Genomic DNA, 23,541 nt, shown 5'->3' with positions numbered 1-23,541 from the left:
AAGCAGTTCAAAATGGAGCAATTATTCAAAACAAAATTATATTTTTTATAATAAATATTAAACACTTTGAAATTTAAAAAAGATACTTTAAATTTCTGATGAAAACTAGACATAAGTCTAACTTAATAACCACTATGGTAAAATATTGTTCAGATTCGTTCAAATCATAAAAACCGAAACCCCAAAGAAAAAAGGGAGGGTTTTACGGTTCCAGGAATAATTACAACTTGACGGGTGTGACATTAACGGAACGCCAGGAGGTAGTGAAGTAATTGAAATTCAGGTTGTTTCTGTAGGAAGTAAGTCGCCAACATTATACACCGCCAGGGGCTTCACGTCTCACGAAATTTGGGTTTGGAAATGGGCTAAGGAAACCATGTCTTAATTGATTATTTTTTATTAATCTGTAAACTAACATTATTAGCAAATTATAAATTGATTATAAATATAAATTGTGAATAAAATAAAAATGTATTTAAACTAGTGTGGATTTTTTACTCATAAGCGAATCCGACCTAACTCATTTGAAAAGACAAATTTAAAATAAAGCTTGACAGTCAGTATGTGATTAGGTTGATAAAATAAACTTGATTCTTTTTACGATTCGCTCAGTTTACCGTTTGATCCTCAAAGAACCCAAGAGAAAACGGATTGAGTAAATCAGGATAGTTTCAAAGAAGGATACATAGAAAGGCTTATTTCATACGAAGCATTAAAATATTAAATTATCTTTCTGTCGTTGCTTTTAAATATCTTATTAGTGTTTTTTACCAGATGTAGTTAATCGATAAATAAAAAAGTTGAAAAACTATAAATGAGCAACAAAACAAATAAAGCTCGTGTTTGAATTTTATTTTGTATGAATAATTACAATCTAAATTTAAGTAAATATAATCTAGCCCCAGAAAAAGGTTATTTGAGAACTATTAAAATAGAATGCTTTGGAGTAAGTTCGAATACAATTTCGGCTCAAATAAAAACTATTCTATATTAATAAGACAGTATTTGTGTTCCTGTGTGTGTGCGAGTGTGTGTGTGTGTATGACTGTATGTGACTGTTTGTTTGTGTTTATATCAAAACATTAAGAATAAGTAAATATGAATAAAAAAACATATTATGTTGAAAATCAACAATAATATTTTTCTTGGTTTTGCATGTTTTAGTAAAAGTACAAAAAAACTTTAACTTAAACCATAATTTTTCTTAAAAAGATTAAATAACGATTATAACGATTGTAAATACTGCACGGGCCATGAGTGATTCACGACAATGAATTCTAGAGTTAAATATAAAGGTGTCTAAGACTTCATTAATTAAATATGATAGTGTATCTGAACGTAGTACATGGTATCATTTTTCCTCCTACGATAAGGAAAACAAACGTTTAACTAGCAATAGATGACTGTATATGTTATGTGTTGGTCACAACCACTACGAACAACAGTGAGTACTGAGTATATATACACCAACAATATAGAACTGATGTTTGATGTGTTAAAGTGTGTTGTGTTGATAAGTGATAAGTGAAATGTAAATATTAAGATGAAATGTAAACTAACATAACGTGCAGTATAATATTTGAAGGCTGACAAACAAGAAAACAAACTGTTGTCAATTTTAACCTGTTCATATTAATCATCTTCAACAGTTTATCATGAACACAGTACACACACAGTACAGAACAGAAAAGTAACAGTGGGTCACAGTTTAAGCAGTCCGTATCTATAATAATTGTTTAGAAGAAAATATCGTGCAAAGAGTAAACAAATAATGACTAAGTGTTGGAGTTTAACACACAGCCTCACACATGTTTAGGTTGAATTAACCTTTTGTTTTATAATTAGTAAATTGTACATTTTTGAAATATTCAACATAAAAAAGAGTACATGAGTTAGCTCAATAGAACATCTTAGGAAAAGTTTAGAATACAAATCTTTAAAAAAGTAAAAAGCTATATAGATTTACTATCTACAGTACTATTGTTTTATAACTCGTGAGCAAACTATCACTAAACTAATACATTTAGAATATTTGTAGATACAAAATGACAGAAATCAAGAGACGATTGCTATCCGTGCTCCTAACTCTAATGATCAGTCTTTCTACAAGCAAAGCCGGCTCTTCAAAGTGTTATACGCCAGAAACTATAGATTATTCTCTGAGGGGAGTAAGTATTATGGAAAATAACACTTTTTTATCATAATTAGTAATACATATTTAATGCATTAAGATCACTACATATTTTTCGGCTTTAGTAACAAACAATTTAGTAACTGTTCTATAGTTAGTCAAACAGTTAGTAAACACAACAAAATATCAATCATCTACGATTGGAGCTACAAATTTCTAAACATACCTAGCAAAATCTTTCTGATCCTAGTTAGTAGATACAAATGATCAAGATTGATCTTATTTTAGTAAAACTATGTTAATTAAACTTCTGGATTCCACTTCAAAATACCCAGCCAAAAAAGTTTACATCGACTTGAGTATTTGTTTATTTTTATAACTAGCTGCTCATAAAAATTAACATATAAATATAATAACCGGTAAATAATGTACGTCAAAAACATTATGTTTAAAATATTTTAAAAATGGCTACAATTATAGTTTTCAGGAGTTTCAGTTACGTGTTTATTAGTGATTAGTGATTAAGAAATTAAGTAAATAAAAAAAACCTTTTGAGATTAGTAGTCATATTAATTTGAAGATGTCTTAAAAATATAGTAGCAAATAGTTTATAGACAAAAATCGTAATACAATTAACTAACAACCTGCGTCACTTATGTTTGTAAAATTAATAAGTCACTAATGTGAACAGAGTAATCTAATCTTGAGCTTATTTTGTCTACCATAAGCCTTTTTTACAGATAAACTGTGTAAATTCAACTAATCTACCCTTGAGAGGTTGTGTGTTTACAAATTTGTTTCATGTTTAACAATAATTAGTTTTTTCGAAGAAAAACATACAAACACTAATTATCTTAAGGTTTAGTTACAAAATGATTAATTAAATGTCTAAATATTAAAAATTCACAAACGTATCTTGTTTGTATTTATTTCCAGGAGTTTTGTGATCAGCCCATATTCTCTGTGGTTGTTCCTAAGACTGAAGAGTTCATTCTGCTGGACAACATATGTTACACGTACTTCCCTCTGCCAGACGATCCCTCAACATTTACCCTTTATGAGGCCCGAGTCTAGTAAGTTGTTATGCATTGTAAATTTAAGTTGGTCTTCATTTTCATTTGCGGATGACTTAATTCCCTAAATACATTCTTATTTTAAATAAATTGACTTATAAAGGTTTTTCAAGCTTTAAGATGTCAAAATTTCACAAAAAACGTTTGGTTTAAGTTTATTTATAAACTCATCCAACCTAAGCACTTCATAACATTGTTAGTATCCTTGTAAAATATTCTTACTAATCAGCAATCCAAACCTTTTTGGTTAGATACAAGACTATACTAAATACTTTATAGGCCTAAAAACGATTTAAAAAAAAATTTAAGTAACATTTTATGTTTATCAAAGACTAACGGAGAAGAACTTATTTTGTTATTTTTATTACGGTACGTAGTTTTCAAGAAATAGTGTTTTTACTAAAGACAATCATTCAAATATTTTAAAATTATTTTATTCCTTTACGCTACTTTAATTAGTGACTGGCCAACATCATATAAAGTGACATGAACTATTTATACACATCCAAAAATGACTTTATTCTTCCTTTACATATATATTTATGATCTAGAAAAGTGAAGTAATTCAACTAAATGTTTAGGTACTTACCGACGCAACTTGTAACGAATTTTCTCTATGGGGAAGAAACAGACAAATTAAACTAAATAGGACTAAAATTGCTCTAACTCTTTGGCTCGTTTATTCAACCGAAGTAACAAATGCAGATTTGCATTAGTCATGTCAAACAAAATATATCTTTACGTCTAAAATTAAAATACTCGAGTTAGGCTGCTTATGGACACGCACATATATATATAGCACATATATATTCTATATGCACATATATAGAATTTTGAACCAATACTGTTTTTGGTGTCTGGGGACATCACAATGAAAAAATAAACCAGTTTCAGGTCAAGGTCTTTCTGTTAGCATCTTCCGTATAAGTAAGTAAATTTGTCAAAATGAAAATTGCCTTGGTCAGCAGTTTTGCTGTGGTGGAAGAAAAACAATTTTGCCTAGTTAAAATATATTTGTAGATTAATCAAGAATAATGTATACTGTGTGACCTCTCTATTCAAACATGTAAATATTGTGAAGAAAAATACTACGAACAAAATTAATGTTTTCCTTTTTTATGATAGTTGTGACGGATCGTTCACAGTAACTACTAACGTTGCTACCGAGATCGGCATTGGGCAGTCTATAATTGCAAGTAAGTTATAAGTTAAGACGCTGTTAACATATTTTAATTAGACCTTTTTCAAATTTCCTTTCACAATTTGTTCGAATTATTCTATGCAAATATGTCTCGTACAATTCAACAATTCGTTTATCTGTGTCTTTTTACTTTCTCCCCCTATACCATATAATAGTATATGGAGAAAGTATTGTTTTCGTCAAAATTTTCGAGTTTGAGTTTTGAGTGGATATATTCGTTTTGGGTCCCCCTGGACCCAAAAAAGTGGTTTTCGAAGTGATGTCTGTGTGTGTGTGTGTGTGTGTGTCTGTGTGTCTGTGTGTCTGTGTGTCTGGATGTGTACAGAGCTAGAGACTACACCTGTGGTCCGATTTCGATGAAATTTGGTATGTAGGTTCTAATCCATGGTATCTCCAGGCGTTTTTTTCATTTTTTTGAAATTTTGATTTTTAATGGGGATTTCCCCATAAAAACCCATAAAAAACCGGAAAAATCGGATTTTCTTAAAAATGGCCCGAACGATTTTGATAAAAATTTAGTATGTTGTAGCCCTTTAAATTATGAACAAATTGGTACAAATCCCATTACTGTAAAAATTACGGTTCAAAAGTTATGGTAAATTATGTTATCTTCCAATAAAAATCCCATAAAATAACGAAAAATAGGATTTTAGACAAAAAAATCCGTTTTTATTTAACATAGTATGTTATGATCCTTACAATTTTGATAGTTTTTCTCATTTCTTAGAAATTTTTATTTTTAATGGGTATTTTCCCATAAAACCCCATAAAATGACGGAGAAAAAAAGATTTTCCCAAAAATGGCCTGAACGATCTCGATAAAAATTTAGTATGTTATAGTCCTTTATATTCTGAACAAAATGGTAAAAATCCCATCTCTGTAAAAATTACGGTTCAAAAGTTATTGTAAATTATGTTATTTCCCCATAAAAACCCCATAAAATAACGGAAAATCATATTTTCCCAATATTGGCTCGAACGATTTTGATAAAAATTTAGTATGTTATAGTCCTTTAAATTCTGAAGATAATCTTACAAATCTCATTTCCGTATATTTACTCTCACCGCTTACACATGATAAAGGTTGTTGACAAACTTATGGGAGAAAGTATGTGTCAGAATGCTGATACCGTTTATTTATTCCTAAAAACTGTTAAAAATTAAAAATAAAAAGGTTAAAAATATGTTCACTAATGACATTTTTCTTTCCTTGCAGATCCGTACGGCACGGTACGTGACTACATCATTGGATACGCTGGCTGCGATACTTACCTGGTGTATCGATGCTTTGTGTTTGGAGGTAAATAAATTGTTTATGTATCTAAAATAGCTAGTAATATGTGTTAATTGTTTAGTTTAGTATGCTGACACTTATATACTTATACTTGTGCTCTAATTCAATTGACCATGTGATTTATATATTTATTCATGGTTTGGTAATAAAATAAACAGTATTATTAATAAATAATAAACTAAACAAAAACAAGCTACTTATTATGGCTTAATTAGGCTAAACGTTATAGGCCCTACATGCATAGCTTCACACACGTATACATTTTTGGGGAGATTGTAACAATCCTTTTTTTTCAAAGAATTATAAACAGTACCAGCAATCAGACACATGCATTATCCTATTTGCTTGTCAACAACCTTTATCATGGGTGGTGGAAGTAAATTTGATGATTTATGGGAAAAACAAAAATATGTTACAATAACTTTCGAACCATAATGTTTAAAACATTGGAGTTTCCATTTTATTTAGAAGTATAAGAACCATATCATCATAAATTTTCATCAAAATCGGTCAAGCTGTCTTTACAGAAATTCAATTTTCCCTTATTAGATGGGGTTTTGTGAACAGTCACATAATTTACAATGAGTTTCAAACCATAACTTTTACAGTGATAAGGAGTTTACCGTTTTGTAAAAAGTTAAAAGAACTATTCTGAATAGTAATCATTATCGTTTTGGCCATTTTAAAGAAAATTTGATAAATTAGACAAAATAAATTAAACTATACCTACGCTTTGATTGTGTTATTACATAATACTGGATTGTGATGAGTATTTTATAAAATAAAACTTTAAGTTCTGTTTAATTATGGCAAAGGGACAATAAATAATTCACGAAAAATAATAAAAACTAAATAAACTATAAATCAACACACTTTAAATTTGTTTTAGCGGAAGAGCCTGATTATATTGCTGGGTTCTCCCCCAAATGTCAACCCATCGGATTGTCTTGCCTGCGAAAAGTCAAAGAGATCATCAGCGAGAGAGGACTACCTGAAGTTGACTACTACATTCTGCCCAACAAACTACCCAATAGATGTGTAACACAACAGCTGTGTATACAACCACCCAATCCCTTCTACAATAACCTACATAGTGTGGCCAAATTGTAGAGATGAACTTGAAACTACTTAAAGTATGTGTAAATAATCATTAATCTTTTTAATATACGCTCGAAACAGATGATAACTTTCAAAGTGCTGCATTGAGCCGGGTTCGTGTCTTTACTGGGTAAATGATCTTATTCAAATATCTTTTGTTCGGATGAAAACGCATTCGAATAAAAAGTTAGGGATTGAAAATAATGTGCTACTATTTGAAAAAAATCCGATTCTGTCATAAACAAATATTAGTATCCTTTGAATTTTTTATTTAATCGGTCATGATGCATTTTGGGTGTGATAAAAAATATTTAAGAAATTGTGATTTCTAATATTGTGATAAAAAATATCCTGTAAAATAAAATATTTTTTGCATCTTAAATCATACGTCAAGTGCTACGACCAACCACATTATTATGAAAATATGGTGTAAAATTCCTCAAAAGGTGTAAATTTTACTTACTTTACATTCACTAAAGAGTTTCATTATGTTATTAGAATTTAATTTTAACTAGCTGTCACCCACGGGATTCACCCCGTTTGACCTCATAAGTACTGTATTAATAAAATTATTGATTGGTTAAAGTTAAGCTGAAATAAACAAAACAGGATACAGTAATACAAACAAATAAGTACAGCTGAGGTATTTTTAACATTAGGTGGAAAGTTCCCTTTAGAAAGAACTTACGAACTTAAAGGGCAATTTATGAAATAATGGATAGTTTTGCGCAAGGTTTCTCGTCATGAAGAACATTTTAAGTATATGGTTTATGGGGGTGTGACTTGTAGTTTTCTCAAAAGTTCATGGGTACTTTTGGCTTTATATATAGATAATTGGTTTCGCAATACCTGTTATTTCTAAATTGAAACTTACGTCAAAGTATGTACGTCAAAGTACATGTTTCGGCAAGCTGGCATTTTCAAGCACACAGTTCAGAAACAAACATTAAATCCGCTTGTAAAGCTTCGTTGTTGTTCACACACACGATACATACATTTAACATACGAGGTATAAATTAATACTTTTAGTTTGATAGACCTGTCACGGGTACGCATCGTTGCTGTTACACGATCGGGATTACTTCGGTTCGACAGGAAATGTGAAACCAGTTAGTCAATATTACAGTTCCGGAGCTACTATAATGAATTTTAATGAATTTAATTTGTCAAAAATGCAACTGTCTAAATAAGTTTTTACGTACAAAGGCTTAGCGAGCTTAGAATATTACATAGGAAATCTTTCATCATGTCTAGTAAAAAGTATCAGATCCCAAAAAGTCATGAAAGTTTGATTACTAGTCTTGGTGACAAATAGCTGCAATATCTCTTAGATATTGATAACTTAAATTTTTCACAACTGTGGATTTCATCATTAAAATATATAAATTTAAAAATCTGCATTTTGTAGTTTTTTTTCTATAGTTTACTGGTGAACTTCAACTTAAATCGTACTATTTCAGAATGTCTTCTCTGTTTGTCCATAATCAAAATGTGGTAAAAAAAACGGTTACTATACTTTTTTATGAATGAAATAAAGCTATTCCAAAACATTTCATATCATATTGTATGGAATAACTGCTTTCACACTGTTTAATAAGCGCTGACACCCATTCCTAAGTTATATTCAGTGCACTTTGTTATATGCTTAATTCAATTAAATACGTAGATCCCTTCATATTAAAGGGTATATGTAAATTGAATTCAGTCCTCAAGGGGTTTCAGAACTTAGAGTATTAAGGGCTCAGAGTGAATAAACCAGTATCATAAACAAAACTGGACACAACCACGGTTATTTACGCAAATCTCCGCTTACTCCCTTAGTAGCGTTTTAAACACTCTTAATATGGATTAAACGTATAAACCAAAACAATCGTTCAATAAAGCCGTAAAACTTAAATTAAAATCTTATTGGGATCTCAAAAATTTCATAGAGAGCTTTAATCCACAATTCAAGAATGTAGTTTAAATTACAGGATGCGTGTAAGTAAACATCCCCGTTGCTAAATAAAACCGTATATGGTTTTGCAAAAAAATTATTTTCCCCCAGAGTTTAGGTAAAAAATAATTAATTAAAATTAATATAAACATTACTAATAGGTAATTCTTAAAACAAAATTTTAATACAGAAGTATGTGTGTGGTTATTGAAAGTAAAATTTTTTAAGTGTAAAGTTATTGAATTTTTCCCATTAAGGATTGGTACTCATGAAATTACACATAAAATATAAATGGTTATAACTAGCTGTTACCCACGGGTTTAACCCAGTTTGACTTCATAAGTATTAATAAAATTATTGATTGGTTATGTTAAGCTGAAATAAACAAAAGCTCATTTTTCGAATATTGTCGAACTTTGGCCCCAAAACGCTTCCTTAAACTCTAGTAACGGAGTTTATGAGGTAATGAGTGTTTTATCGAGTTTGAGAACAAAGGAGAGTTTAATATCTTTAGCTTATCTAAATTTGTAAAACAGTAACTTATAAAGAAAATTAGTGGCCTGTAGGAACATAAGTCTTTAAGAAGTTTAGATGTAAAACAAATTATTTTGATATTTAATCAAACTCAGAGTCCAATATCTATGTGTCAGGATAGATACGCCTGTACACCAAATCTTTTGTGTAGAAACAGTCACTTTGTATGCTTTTGTTGATGTTAATTCAATAAATAATTTAAATCATTCCAGAGGTTTAACTCGGCTGAAGGTATATACTGCTTAACTATTTGTGGATAAATAGGGACTGGCGCACTAAGCTAGCTTTGGTCTAGTGGTTAATGATGACAAAAATGGATTCCCTAATTTAAATTTTGGAAATTGTCTTCTTGAAATATGAAATGGCATATAGAGGTATGTGATAAGATTAGCTTAGTTCTTAGTAAAACCCGGTAAATTACCATCCTTGACCCAGTTATACTTTGAAATCTTTATTTTCCTTTTTTTGTGAAGGTTAACAAAATTAGTGTAAAGGCATACTATTAAACAAACGTAATCCTAGATTTGTTTGTGATCAGCACAACCATAGAAACTATTGTACTCTTAGTGTTAGTTTGTGTGGTAGTATACCTCATAAAGTTTGTTAAATATTAATATTCAAGACTATAGCCTTGTTTGATCATGTCCATGGTTAGTCCAACTCAAGCGCTTGTTCAATCTCGACAACAAGTTTTACGAGACTCCAACACAAGCTAAGTTTATCGAGTTTGAGACAAACACAACACAGTTTACGACATGGCACTTTTAATTTTGGCCTGCTTCCAAGTTTGGCAATGTATTTGCTTGGACAGATAAAGTAACAATAACATACTTCTTCAGTAACTGTTGGATAAAAATGAGGTAGAAAAAGTACAGCACTACGGCAGTAAAGTGAATACAAAGATTGAGATGTTGGTAAAGCACAAGAATTTCGTATTTGGTTGGTACAATTAATAAGTGCTGCTCTAATATGTACAAGAATTTTCAAATCAATTAATCAGGACATCAAGGGTTCAATAATTTAGGCAACTGTTTTAAAATAAAATTACAATACAAAAGATCTGTCGCATCGTTTATTGCTGATTCAAGTAATGTCATAGAAGTGCGTAAGACGAAAATACTTTAAAAATGTTTAACCTTTGGATCACGTTTTTCACAAATAATAAAAAGGTTAAATACCTGTTGTACAGTCAGTGATCCGTATTTAGTCTGCGACTAAGGTTTCGAGCCTTAAAGGTGGTTGTAACGAGTCGTTAAAATGACACCTTTACGAACACGAAAACATTAACATTATTGGCCAAATTATAATAATGGGGGCGGTCGCGTAACGTTGCTGTCAAAAGATTGTTCATGTTTTGACTTGGTTGTAAGCTTGAAAATTAACCTTTAATGCTCGAAACTATAGTCCCTGGCTAAATACGGATCCCCGACAGTACAACAGGTATTTCATCTTTTTTATTATTTTCCATATACTTTCACTTTATTAATGAGTAGTGCCCACTAGCCAAGTTATGTAAAACATAAATCCTTAAATTATCATCCTGATTAAGTTGTGCAGCACAATAAACTTTCTACTATATTTCAGATTTTGATGAAACTTGGATCAAACGTGGGAACCTACCTACATTTGAAATGAATTACTAACCATTCCAATTCGATAATGGGATAATGTTTTGTGTTAGGGGGGAACATGAAAGTTGGTTTATATCATTTGGTTTTTAATATTTAAGCCTTCCCACTACATATATTAAAAGGTTTACTGCACAGGTGGTTCAGCATACACAAAACATAGATAGGTATTGCTAATATTATACATTACAGTTCATAATACATCATCAATAAATAATACATTAATCTGCAATGTGACACAACATAACACAACACATACCATATGTTGAAGTTGTTTCTCTATAAACTCAACCGCCTTGAGGCAAGATCGAGATGTTTATTTCTCTGTTGCGTGTTTGGCTTCCATTCAAACCTCGGTAGACAATTGGTGTGATTTTCTACCTCAACTGTCATTCAACATTTCCAACTTGGGTCTCATTGTTTTTTAACAAAAAAAATCAATACTCCATTTCAGTATTTTCATGTAGCATGGTAAATTATTTTTTGAATATTTTTGACAGTATAAATTTATGCTCAGAATAATAAAAAACTAATTAGCATAACGTATTCCTTTATGTATTTTAACGCTTTTGAAAAAAAACTGAGTATATCTTGATTATTACTGCTCAGTAATATTTCATTCAAGTTAGTTTAGTTCAGCATGATTTTTATGCAACACAAAAAATAACTGACTTGACCCTGTTTCTACCAATCACCAACAAAATTCGCTATATATTGAATAACATGATTGACACAATTGGCTTGTATACAATTCCTAAACGTAATTCGTAAACGATTCCTGTATACAATATTTACTACTTGACGTTTGATGAAGTAGAGTTGTCTAAAGTTTATCTGTTGGCTAATTAATACAACACTCCTTTGTTAATATGAGTAACAAAGACTTAGTCTTCAAAGTCGGCCGAGTAGTAAGACTGCACCATCCGGCAACAGTTCTCATTTATTGTTTTAAATCTGGTTTTTATCTCTTTGAAATTGGATTTATACTATATTGAATTCAATATTTCAATTTTCCCGTTATTACCACTATTACTTAATTATTACTATTAATTATTTATTAGTGCGTTATTAATTTTTACCATTATACACAACAGCATTAGGACTACTAAATTTAATTATAATCATTCCAATGTTTACGTGTAACTCTTGTTTTAAGAATTTTAAAGGAACTCATTTAATTTAAAGTTATGGATCTATTGATACATTAATTAAAGTTTCATATGGCAACAAACATCTCATTCCACGATTGGAGTCCTAGAGAAATGAAAATAAGTTAAGATATAGGAAATTTATTGAATAATAAATAACATTTTAGCTATTTATAATGGTTACACCCAACAACTGGTTTTAGTTATTAAAGATTATACAACATTTTAAAACATGATTGTACAATTTAGTTTAAATTTATCCAGGGGCTTGGAATTATTTAGAGTGATTGAATCATTTTACGAGTCAAGGAAATAAAGATTTATAGATATGTAACTATAAATAAATAACTCAACAAAAACATTGTCAATAACAAATGGTTTGTGTAAATTTAAAAATAACAACAACAAAATTTAACAAGTATTTCAAAAATTGTTGTATGTTTTTTATTTGCATTTAATGTCATTAAAGTAATTTTGAGCTCAATGTGTGATTCCAATGTTAAGTAGTGTTAAATCTTTTTATTTTTTCATTCAAATAGGATTAAGTATACGGTGATAGCTATTGTATTGCTCAATTCCTAAATACATGCTTATAGACCTTGCAGAGCTTTTATTGTCCTCTAAGAATATCGAGATCCATCAATTGGATATCACTTCTCTTTCATGCGAGATGAGAGGCCTCTGTCACTTTTATTGTTCTCAAGAACTGCTTCAGCAGCACAACGAGCAACAATAAACATCTGTTCAGCCCAGAAGGATTTATGTGAACAATATTGTGATACGATGGACACTATGCTTAGATTTATGTTGTATAATCGAACGAAACAAAATAAAATGGTTTCATTTTGAGTCAATGTCTTTAGTGATTAAGTTAGCCGTATAGCTTCAAGTGAAAACGCAACAACTTTTCAAAAAGAGGATTTATGTCATAATTAAAATGTGGTCACTTTGAAATATAATTAACAAATAAGAATAGATAATTAGAATAAATAATCATCGGGCTTTTAATTGTATAACTAATTCTTATAGGGGTGGCGTTGGATATTAACAGCATCATGGTTTAGGCCGACTGGCTTAAATAGAAACCATAAATAAATAAGGAAAAACGTAACAACGTAACAACAATAAAAATGAGTATTAAAAACGTATTTTTTACGAGAACTCATCAAGTTTAAAAATTTGTTTTTAGGCAACTCAAGCCAAAACTATAAACGTGAAACAAATAAATACCTCGCCGCAACAAACCTGCAGAATTTACATTTTATTATGATTTGATTTTAAATTAAATCTATTTTAACAACACTTAGTTTAACGAGTACCTAGGTTTGCTGCTACAAGGAGTGTAATGAAGTGTGTTTTACCAAAAGATTTTGAACTTAGTATCAAATTAAAGATTTGCTAAGTTTGATCAAATATATCCATAACCAAGCAAACTACAACAGTTTACTTATTCTCCATTAAATTAACATGGTAATTTTGAATTTGTTTCCATAATAACTAACCATACAAAACAAAAGTCTGGTTTCAATTTACTAAATTATTTGTTTCTTAATCTCTTCAAAATTGTTTAGAGACAAATAGAAAGTTTTATGTTTAGAGGGTCAATTACGAGAATAACTAATGTTTACCCCATAAATACCCGTTCCCACGGTCCGATAATCCTGGTTCGCGAACTCTAATTTAAGTCCTTTCAATGAATTGGAAACTTGTCCTAAATCCCAATTACAACATGAATAATCGCACTGGTATAAAAAGTCCTTTTCTGACAAATTCTTTGTAAAAAATACGACTTTAAAGTGAGTCAGTATTGTAAAGGCTATGCACTTTGTATTTGCTCGTTGCTCAATATTTCAATCAGACCAAAATCAATGATAAGGTCACGCCAAAATGGCGATTGAAGTGTTCAATGCATTGAAGAGGACTTATTTACATTCATCTACAAAACCATAACAAGAATTGATTATTCAACATCAATGAATTAATTCAACATCCAACACAGTAATCAAAGAGATTTTTATGGAGAGTATTCGGTGAAGTCAGTTTACCGTACTCTTTTAAAAGCATACTATGATTTAAAGCAGTAGGCTCTAAATCTACATGAAGCTATACTATAAATAGTGTATATGTTTGTAGAATTAAATTGCAGTTTACAATAGTAGTTTTGTAGTTGTTGTGTTTGTTGTTTGTAGTTTTGCAATACAAATTGGGAAGTTCGAAAAGTTTTACAATTTTAAAATGTAGGAAATTATATTACAACTTGGGTTGAATAGTGTTTTATTTGTATGTATTGTTTGTTTATTACTTACATTTGTTGCTGGTAATGCGTTGAAAAGTATTGCACGTGACTCTTTCTGAAAGCCTTGCATGGTATTTCGCTTTCTATTCTACACCTACTCTTTATATTTTGGCGTAATAATATACTATTGTATAGGTCTCAATCTTAAAAAAAACTCGTGTGTAAGCTGAAATCCTCTCTAAAATATTATTAACAAATAAAGGTCTTGTCACTTGAAGGTAAAGTATGATTGCAAACTCAATGGTATATATGATTGGATGTTGAGTTACTTGCTAAATAATTTTTAACTGTTAAATGTTTGAACTTTAAATAACACTGTTATGTATACCTTGTAGTAGTGAACTACGTACTCTTAAGGTGGTCTGCATTGTGAAAAGTAGAAGTATAATATCCAGAGAATATTATCCTCCCAAAATTTAACAAATTTTACAAATATTCAATGATACATTTCAGCCAATAAGTTTGATGGAACTTGTTATTTTCATTATAAAATACAACATTAATTACATTACATGGTTATATTCTATCTTGACGTATAACTTGTCGAATCTGGTTTCTGGTACACAAAAAACATACCCCAACAGTTATTTATATCTTTCTAGTTGTTGTTCCAGTGGCTTAAAATGCCCGATTTTTTTTTAGTGTTAACCTTACACAACCACTCAAACTATACATACAATATTTATATGAAGCATAAAATTGCAAATTTAAAATATATTTGTTATAAGAGTGCAGTCAATCGTGGTTTCAGTGTTATTACATTATCAAATTGATTAATTACAAGGAATATAAATTACAGTGGATTTCTTAGTTAGTAATATCTCTAAAGCTACAATTCAAGTTTTAAAAAACCCATGAGCCCTTGAACTACTAATGACGCAGATTGCCAGAATGTAAAATACTTTAAATAATATTAAATATAATTTTATGTTTTTTGTTGTTGTTCCGGATCGGTATGACATTCAATAAAAGGTGAAATAACATGTGTCCGCCGGTCGATCCTAATGTGCTGTATCCTATTACAGGATCTGCATTTCGGCAGAATACATTGCGATCACCAGTCCTAATATAAGGTCTTGATCTTCCCCATTGGGTGCGTCTTGAAGTTTTGAATCACTTACACAAACTTTACACATATATACATGACGAATGAAACATACAAATACAAGGTAGGCCTACTTTTATTTTAGTTATTACGGACATGTAGACGCGTGTCGGTCGTGTGTCGAGTCTTGAACATATATTCGAAGGATTGAACAACAACATATCAACAATATCAAATGAAGTTGTCAGCCAGCCAGGCAAAAGTTGTTTACAAATATAAGAACTTCAAATTGAAAGTATTGAAGACCGTACAAAACATAAAGCTTAACACTAAATGTTTACAAAACAATGTTATACCTAAGTACATCTCTGTGAAAAAAAAACTCATTTGCAGCAAAAAAGGCAAAATTAATAGCAGAACAGTCTTGGTTAAAACATGAAATAAAACAGCAACACTGCAAAAAGTCTATGTTAAATAAACTGCTGCTTAAATCTCACGTTGAGATGATTAACCTTATCCATCCCACACAACTCAGTAATGTCTTGTCTAAATAGAATCACAAATCGGCAGAGATATCCTAAGCAAAAAGAAAGTTTTGAACAAAAAACTAGACTCCCTTTTAAATGAAAAACACGACTTTGACCTTAATAAGGTTGGCCATAAGTTTTACCCAAGGACAATTAACCTTACTAACATAGTTTTTGATATTGATGAGATGAATTTGCTAAACAAAGGCCTCAAGTATAATTTGCCTCAAAAAGGCATTAAAGGACTATTTTCAGAAATTATCAATGCTGACGCAGCAATTTTAAGTCTCAGTGATGTAAACGATCAGAATACAGTCAGAGTAATGTATATAAATTCATTCATGTACACAGGTGGAGAGCCTGTAGTGTGGGCCTCTAACGGGTTTAAGGCCCAGAGACCATCTACCAAAAACCTCCTCTAGTCTGGGAACACTTTTCTACACCCAAGAGGCTTTTCGCAATGCCTCAATATTAATGTCTCACCTTTTAATCCTTAATTTCCACGAAATGCAAAGGTTACATTACTGGAAAACGTCAACTAAAAAAAAGTACAAGGTTTCTTACCAAATATAAACAATAAAAAAAATTCCTGAAACACTCCATGCAGAGAAACAAAACAGCACACTTCACTCGGTTAAAAAATTTAAAAAATCTGCTTGCATAGTCTTCTTTTAGATCTAAAAATGATTCAATTCTATACAAAGGGTTTTCCAAAAGGAGCCCCTCAACCCCTTCCCTGACGTTAGGGTCTGGCAGGTTCCAAGCTACAAAAGGAAGTCTATTGAAAAACTTGAAACCAAGCACATCATTTGACATTTGAACCACCTAAACCATATAACACGTGGTTATTAAGATAATTTTCCCTACGTGTGTTGTAAGGATGTCGCCTTATAGCCGTTAGCTCTTATATGTTTCAAACTGGTCAGCTGGTGTGTTATAGTGCTCGCCTATAAAAATCGTTGTCTGTTCCACCCTGAGAAAAGTCAATGGCATTTTGATGGTTAGACCTAGCTGTGGCTGATCATTGGGCTAAATAAATGATCCTGCCTAATGAAACATCTTATCTTTGTCAGTAACAAATGTACACAGATTAATTTACTCCATACTACTCTAAAAATGCTTCACTAAAAATAGGCGGTACAGGTGGTGTTTCATCTCAATTGGTAACGGCAATAATAATTATTTGCAATTTAGATGAGCAAGTTTCCTTTTTTGTGTTTTAAGTTGTTATTTTTCTGTTTCCAAACATATAAAGCTCATCACTTCAACAATTATTTATCCATCTTATAAATTCTTTGTATAACTGCAGGTGTCATATTCATTATTTTTATTTTTTATATTATATACTAATTGTTCGAAAACATCCCGAAGTCTAACGTACGTAAAACATTATGTAATTAAACGAGTTTGTGATAACGCAGACTAGACAGTACAAGAGGTATTGACAGGAAATATTTTACCTAAAATAATCTCAAATTGAAACAAACATATATGTTATACGAAAGATGTTTCATACTAAATATGTTTTTTTGCATGTCTGAAATATACAGCAAAGCAATATATCCAATATCAATCTTCCTTTATGCGACAGATCAAATCTTATGTGAGTTTTATTGAAAGAGGATTTGCCCAGACTACTTAATGTACAGCAAACATGTGACGGTCTTACGGTATTAGTTTTTCAAAGCTTATTTACAAGTACAATATATCAAACATTGTGGTTTATTTAAAACATAGAAATATATGAAATCGAAATTGTAATATATATTTAAATAATAGAAACTACTATTATTTACCAATAGTGTTTGTATATCTGAAGAAGGTGTAAATTATATGATTATAACTTTTAGTGAGGGCTTTTGAGCTAAAAGATAAATAATATGAATTATTTTGTATTTAAATAACTTTCAAAATACCAAAATTACAATATTTTTACTTTATATCAGTAAGACTTGGCAAAACACAATGATTACTTGAATCGTTCCATTCTTTAAACGAATTTAGGAACTCCTATTTTGACGAGAAATGTTATTGATCATATAAACACTTAATAATAATGAAAGAAAACTTAAAGGGATTATAAGAATTTAGAATACTTTCAATAAATATTGTGCAATACTTGTCTGATTAATCTAATTCTCAACAATATTAAAAATTTGCTACCATTGTTGCTGTTCAATGTAATCCAGTTGCGATACAAATTTAATTTTCCAGTTAAATGGCTGGAGAAATCACCAAGCTTAAGCTGGATTCCATTTACATGTGCAAATGGTGGATGGGAGGTAGGTTCTTTAACAATGGTTGGAATGGTCAATCCTCTACACCTGGACAAAATTGAACATAAGAATTAAATACCCTAATGATGCAAGGATCGGGGAAATCATCAGTACTACAAATCCTCATCATTGCTCTGTAGGTCGTTGTTGTTGAGGGTTTAATTGAAATTTTAGTTTCCAACTTGTGAAGCACCAGACGTGTTAATAAATACATAGCCTCGTTATGCTATTTAAATTATGCACGACTTTTTTACCTTGTAAATACCAAAAAATATATCCCAATCTGTTTATATAATTTCATAAACCTTTAGTTTTATTTGAAAATATAGGCCTAATAGAGTAAAACCCATATATCACTTTAAAAGTCCATGAATTTATATACCAACAAACTTATGTGTAAAAAACTACTTTTTTCCCGCAGCCACCTTTTTCATTGTATAAACCAAATGTAATTCAAATAAAACTATATTCGATTATTATATATGTGTTAATTGCACTCTACTTTCGTTTTTTAATGTATTACAACTAATTATAAATAAGAATGTAATAAATTTTTGAGTTTAACCTGATGAACTTTTTGTGATAGATTTAGCTGCTAAAATAAGTTTCATTTAAAAACACCTAAATAGAAAAGTATGCGTTTAATATTACACAGAATTTTTTAAGGTATTGGCATGGATCCTAAATTCAATTACTCAAAATACATCATATCAAGTATGTACAGATTATGGGTACACTTACCCAATAGTAGTTTAGTAGTTTAAAATGACGATTTTGATATCTCGGTTTTTTATTCTATTTTTATACTTAACAAGTCCACTGACATAGAAATAATATTTAATTATTATAACTGAATTAATTATGTTCAAAAATTATAATTTAGAACTTATCTTATATTATTATTCAACCTATCCACTAAAGTTTCATATAAATTTGATTACAACAACGGAAGGTACATTAAATAACCATAACTGAAGGTACCCTAGGTTACCACAAAGGAAGGTTACTAGGTTACAAAGGAAGGTAGGCTACAATAAATTTATTACGTCAAGGGAAGATACACCAAATAACAACATCGAAAGGTACACTAGATCACAGCAAGGTAAGGTACATTGAATCACCACAAATGGAGGTGTATCAAATCACCACAACGGAAGATATCACTACAAGGAGCACTACAAACGATGGCACACCAAGTAACCATATTAGAAGGTACGCTAGATCACCACAACGGAAGGTAAACAAAAACCACCACAAAGAAAGATGCGAAAAATTACTACAGCGGAAGGTACATTAGATTACTACAACAAAGGAAAGTAAACCAAATAAGAACATCAGAATGTATGCAAATTCACAAAAACAGGAGGTATATTAATTTACCATAAAGGAGGGTACCCTAGATCACCATAAAGGAAGGTACTCGAAATTACAACAACGAAAGGTATACCAAATCACCACCGCGGAAGGTACACTAGATCTTAAATTGTCACTAATTTAGGATTTTCAAATATTTTTACAAATTTAATATCTATTGACTCACGGTAAAACCTTAACGCTCACGTAATAAATTTAAAAACTAAGTTTTGCATATCCAGAAAATAGTTTAGTTATAAAAGTGTACAGTATTTCAAAGTTCACGTTTGACGGTTGATATAAAACCAATTAAAATGTAGAGGAGACAAAAAGCCTGATAACATGTCAAATCCGATTACACAAGTATTGCAAAGCGGATTTAAAACAGTAATGAGAATTGTTGACTGGTGATCTGATACTAGTTACTTGTTAACATGTTGTGTTTTTTTCTCATTTATTAAGATAATATTTCTTTGAAACTATGGGCACGACTCATAGAAAATGCAGCATGTAATTATGGTAACTTAAAAATTTTAATATTGGTCTTATGATTAAAGATATATATATTGATATTGGTCTTTTGGTTTTAAAGATTAAAAACCATGCATAAGCTAAATTAGCATGGTTTCACCTTGAAATATATTACAAAAAGAGTGAAGAACCGGGATGGAGGTGATTGAATATCTGTAGGGATTGAAGTAACTTCCCGCAATCAGAATATATTGTTGGTGGGAAAGCTCACTTGAAAAATTGTTATCGTTTTCGCAATATTTTGAACTAGCCAAACAAGTTACCAAGAATATTCTTAGGAATAGGTAAGTTCAAGGTTTTAAAGTGTTAATGAGTCATCTTACGATTGGAGAAGTCTTCATTCTCGGTATTTTAGTTGTTCTATTTCTTCTATAGTGACAACACAATGTAACAGCCAAATGTCGAAAAATATTAAAATTAGCCCTTTTACCACACCTTTTATGTGTATTGTGTATTTCCATCGATATTATTAAAGTACGTTCCCTTAAATGGATTTGATATTTTAAATATCCAAATATGCTTTGATTTCAAAAACTAGACATAACCTACAAACTACGATCAATCTATGGAAGCTGACAGAAGAGAACAAAAACCTGCATCAGGATTAATACAAACCTCATCATGCATTTACACAGAACTGTTCAATGTTTACTACTTCAGATTTCTAAAAGTCCAACATTATTAAACTTTCTATTTCAGGAACAGTATCTTCAGTATTACAGTATCCACTGTAATTATCATTTACCTTTACATCGTTGGGACTATGAGAGTATTTAAAAAAACTTAGGCTAAACACTGTAGCCTATTACCACAAAATTAACGTCTGTCTAAATGAAGCTGTAAGTAGCTTTCACATTGCAAATTATCAAAGAAATCGAAGATAATAGGGTGCAAAGTAGTGTCGTTTCGCTATGCAGGGTATTAAATGTGTATTAAATAGTTTAAAACACATATCCAGAAAATATGACTATATGTCCTTACGAAAATCTTAATCTCCTCTTAATAAGCCCCTTTACATTTGCATCCAACTTATAAAATAAGATACACTATGACTCTATCATGCCATTTTTTAAATACGGAAGCTTTAACATATCAGATTTAATTTTTCTAATGTGGATTAATTATTTCTATATTTGAAAAAAATTAAATCAACTTAGCTTTAAACATTTGTGAAATTCATCCAACACAAGTTGTAAAGCTAGAGACTCTTCGTACACTATCGTGTTCGTGCCATGAAAGTTTGGTAGTAACGTTTGGTAGTTGCTACAACTACCTGTCACCCTTCACCATAACATAAACATTACCTTTGTGTTGAAATCATGAGTTGTATTAGACTACATGTGTACCTCTAACAATACTGTCTTATTTGAATTATATCCTTGTTATGTATCATCAAGGTCTATCAAAAACTGAATATAAGAGAGATGTAAAAATAAAAATTAATTTTTCAGTTCATTTAAACTTGTATGTAGATATCTTTTTTCAATGCATAACTATGATAAACAAATTGATTAAACAGATTTAGTATTACTGATTTACAAAGCTAATAAAATCCACATTTATTTATAATTCAGAATGTAAGCAACATATTAAATCATTTTACATTGAAACAAATAAATGAACGTTGCAACAGGAGTATTATCTTATACCGGATGCTATAAAAACTACAAATATAACTCTTACTTAAACCTCTTCTTGCATCTTTAAAGTATACATTTTGAGTAAAACAGTTTCAGAATTAAAACTAACATAGCAGCATAGAGAAACGCTGTAGAATGTGTATTGTGTACACTATAATCCTCATAAATTGTTACGTTAAATAGATTGTATATTGGCAGAAAGGTAGTTGTCAAAGGTTTAAGTTCTAAAAGAGAGGTTAGCTTTGCTCAACCTGGTGGAAGCGCAAATGTTGACTTAACAAATGTTTGAGTGTTTGATACGTAAAATATACATGAGTTTGCGAAACGGATTTACACATTTTACATTACCCCGCATTGTCCACAAATATAACAGATCAACAGGTTAAACAAGTGTCACTTTAAAATCCAATTCTTGACAAATATAATGGTGTAATTGGTTGTCGATTACATTTTGGTTGCCAAAGTAAACTAAATGTAAAGTTTGTAACATGATAAAATCAAAAATTAAGACTTTGATGTTTATATCAGTGAAAAAAGTATTTCATTTTTCAAATAGAGATCATCTCCATTCGTTACGTAAATAAATATATGAACAATAAATCCTGGTAAGAAAACGTTCAGTGTATATTTATAAATAATATTATAATTTATCTCACATTATAATCATGCTCAAAGGTTCATTGTAAAATCCGCAGTGGCGTGATTGTGTGGTTAAAACTTTGTATCAAGATCCGTGAGGTTTTCTGATGATTGTATAGCTAACGCTGTCAGCAACTTGTCAAGTGTGGCTTTTAGTTTTTGTGTACTAAAAAATGGTAAAATATTTAACAAGTATATTTACAAGCAAAGTGTGATTATTTTCAGTTTTCTTGTCAATTTTCAATCATTGAGGTGAGGCGTCACCTAGGTGCGTATTTTAGCCCAACTATGAGTGAAGAATGAAAGTAGGATTGTGTGAGATGATCTGTGTAGCTTTGTTACGGTCTATGTTTAGCTGTTCCATTAGCCAGGATCTTTTGTTTGAAGCCAAATCAAGCCACTAAAAAGCAACTGACTTTTTTTCAGAATCGAACCAGCGAACTTTTGATTGCTAGGCACTATAACCACTCGGTTTTCTAGCCAAATAGTGAACGATAAGAGCTTTTTAATTAAAAAAGAGGACAAAGGGAAGGGTCTCGTTGAATGTTCAGATTATCTATGATAAAAACCTTCATGGCTTGATCAAAAAGAATGGTGACGCTATGGACTTTAGATTATAAGCTCATTAAATCATCATCATTGAAAGCAATTCCACTAAGTTGTAGATATTACAATGATACAACTTAGTTTTCGAAAGACTCTTATTTTTACTTACTGGTTAGAAATTGCGGATGTTTTATAATATTTTAGTCTAAAATACTCAAAAGTGTTTTAAAATAATCTTTTATAAGTAAGCCTGCCATAAAACGATGGATACTTAATCTGAAATAAGTTAAATTAAAATTAGAGAAAATTATTTTATTCTAATACTTTAGCAACGGTGTTTTCTTTCGTTAAATACCTTCCATAGAAACAATAACACTATATTAAAGTCAAAATTTGACTTGTGTTTAATACAAGTCTTTTCAAAGACAAACATAAAAATATACATGATAAGAAAGGTTTACTTATACACTGTTAATTAATACATTGCAACTCGTTGATATCGTAAATACATTTTTTTGCAGCAAAATTACTAAAAAAATACAAAATATAACCTTTGCACGTAAATGGTTGTAAAAACCAGGATTGTCTGGTGCAAGGTTTTCTGTGGAAAGCAAATAGCGATGACGATTAGAAAACTTTACTTTT

General features: G+C 30.4%; 1 protein-coding gene across 1 annotated transcript; it reads left to right on the top strand.

The window, feature by feature from the left end:
• Positions 1 to 1,411: 1,411 nt before the first annotated feature.
• On the top strand, positions 1,412 to 8,189 carry LOC128990584 (uncharacterized). Its single transcript, XM_054413025.1, has 6 exons — positions 1,412 to 1,444; positions 2,039 to 2,168; positions 3,068 to 3,204; positions 4,330 to 4,400; positions 5,622 to 5,705; positions 6,589 to 8,189. Exons 2-6 carry the CDS (start codon positions 2,046 to 2,048, stop codon positions 6,807 to 6,809), a joined length of 636 nt encoding a protein of 211 aa, XP_054269000.1. The 5' UTR covers positions 1,412 to 1,444; positions 2,039 to 2,045; the 3' UTR covers positions 6,810 to 8,189.
• The last annotated feature ends 15,352 nt before the right edge of the window (positions 8,190 to 23,541 follow it).

Source organism: Macrosteles quadrilineatus, unplaced genomic scaffold (assembly GCF_028750875.1).
Source record: "Macrosteles quadrilineatus isolate MER2022 unplaced genomic scaffold, UCM_ALF_1.0 Scaffold_3__2_contigs__length_128488019, whole genome shotgun sequence".
Lineage (NCBI taxonomy): Eukaryota > Metazoa > Arthropoda > Insecta > Hemiptera > Cicadellidae > Macrosteles > Macrosteles quadrilineatus.
Note: the sequence above shows the minus strand (reverse complement) of the source record. Positions and strands in the feature narration are given on the sequence as shown.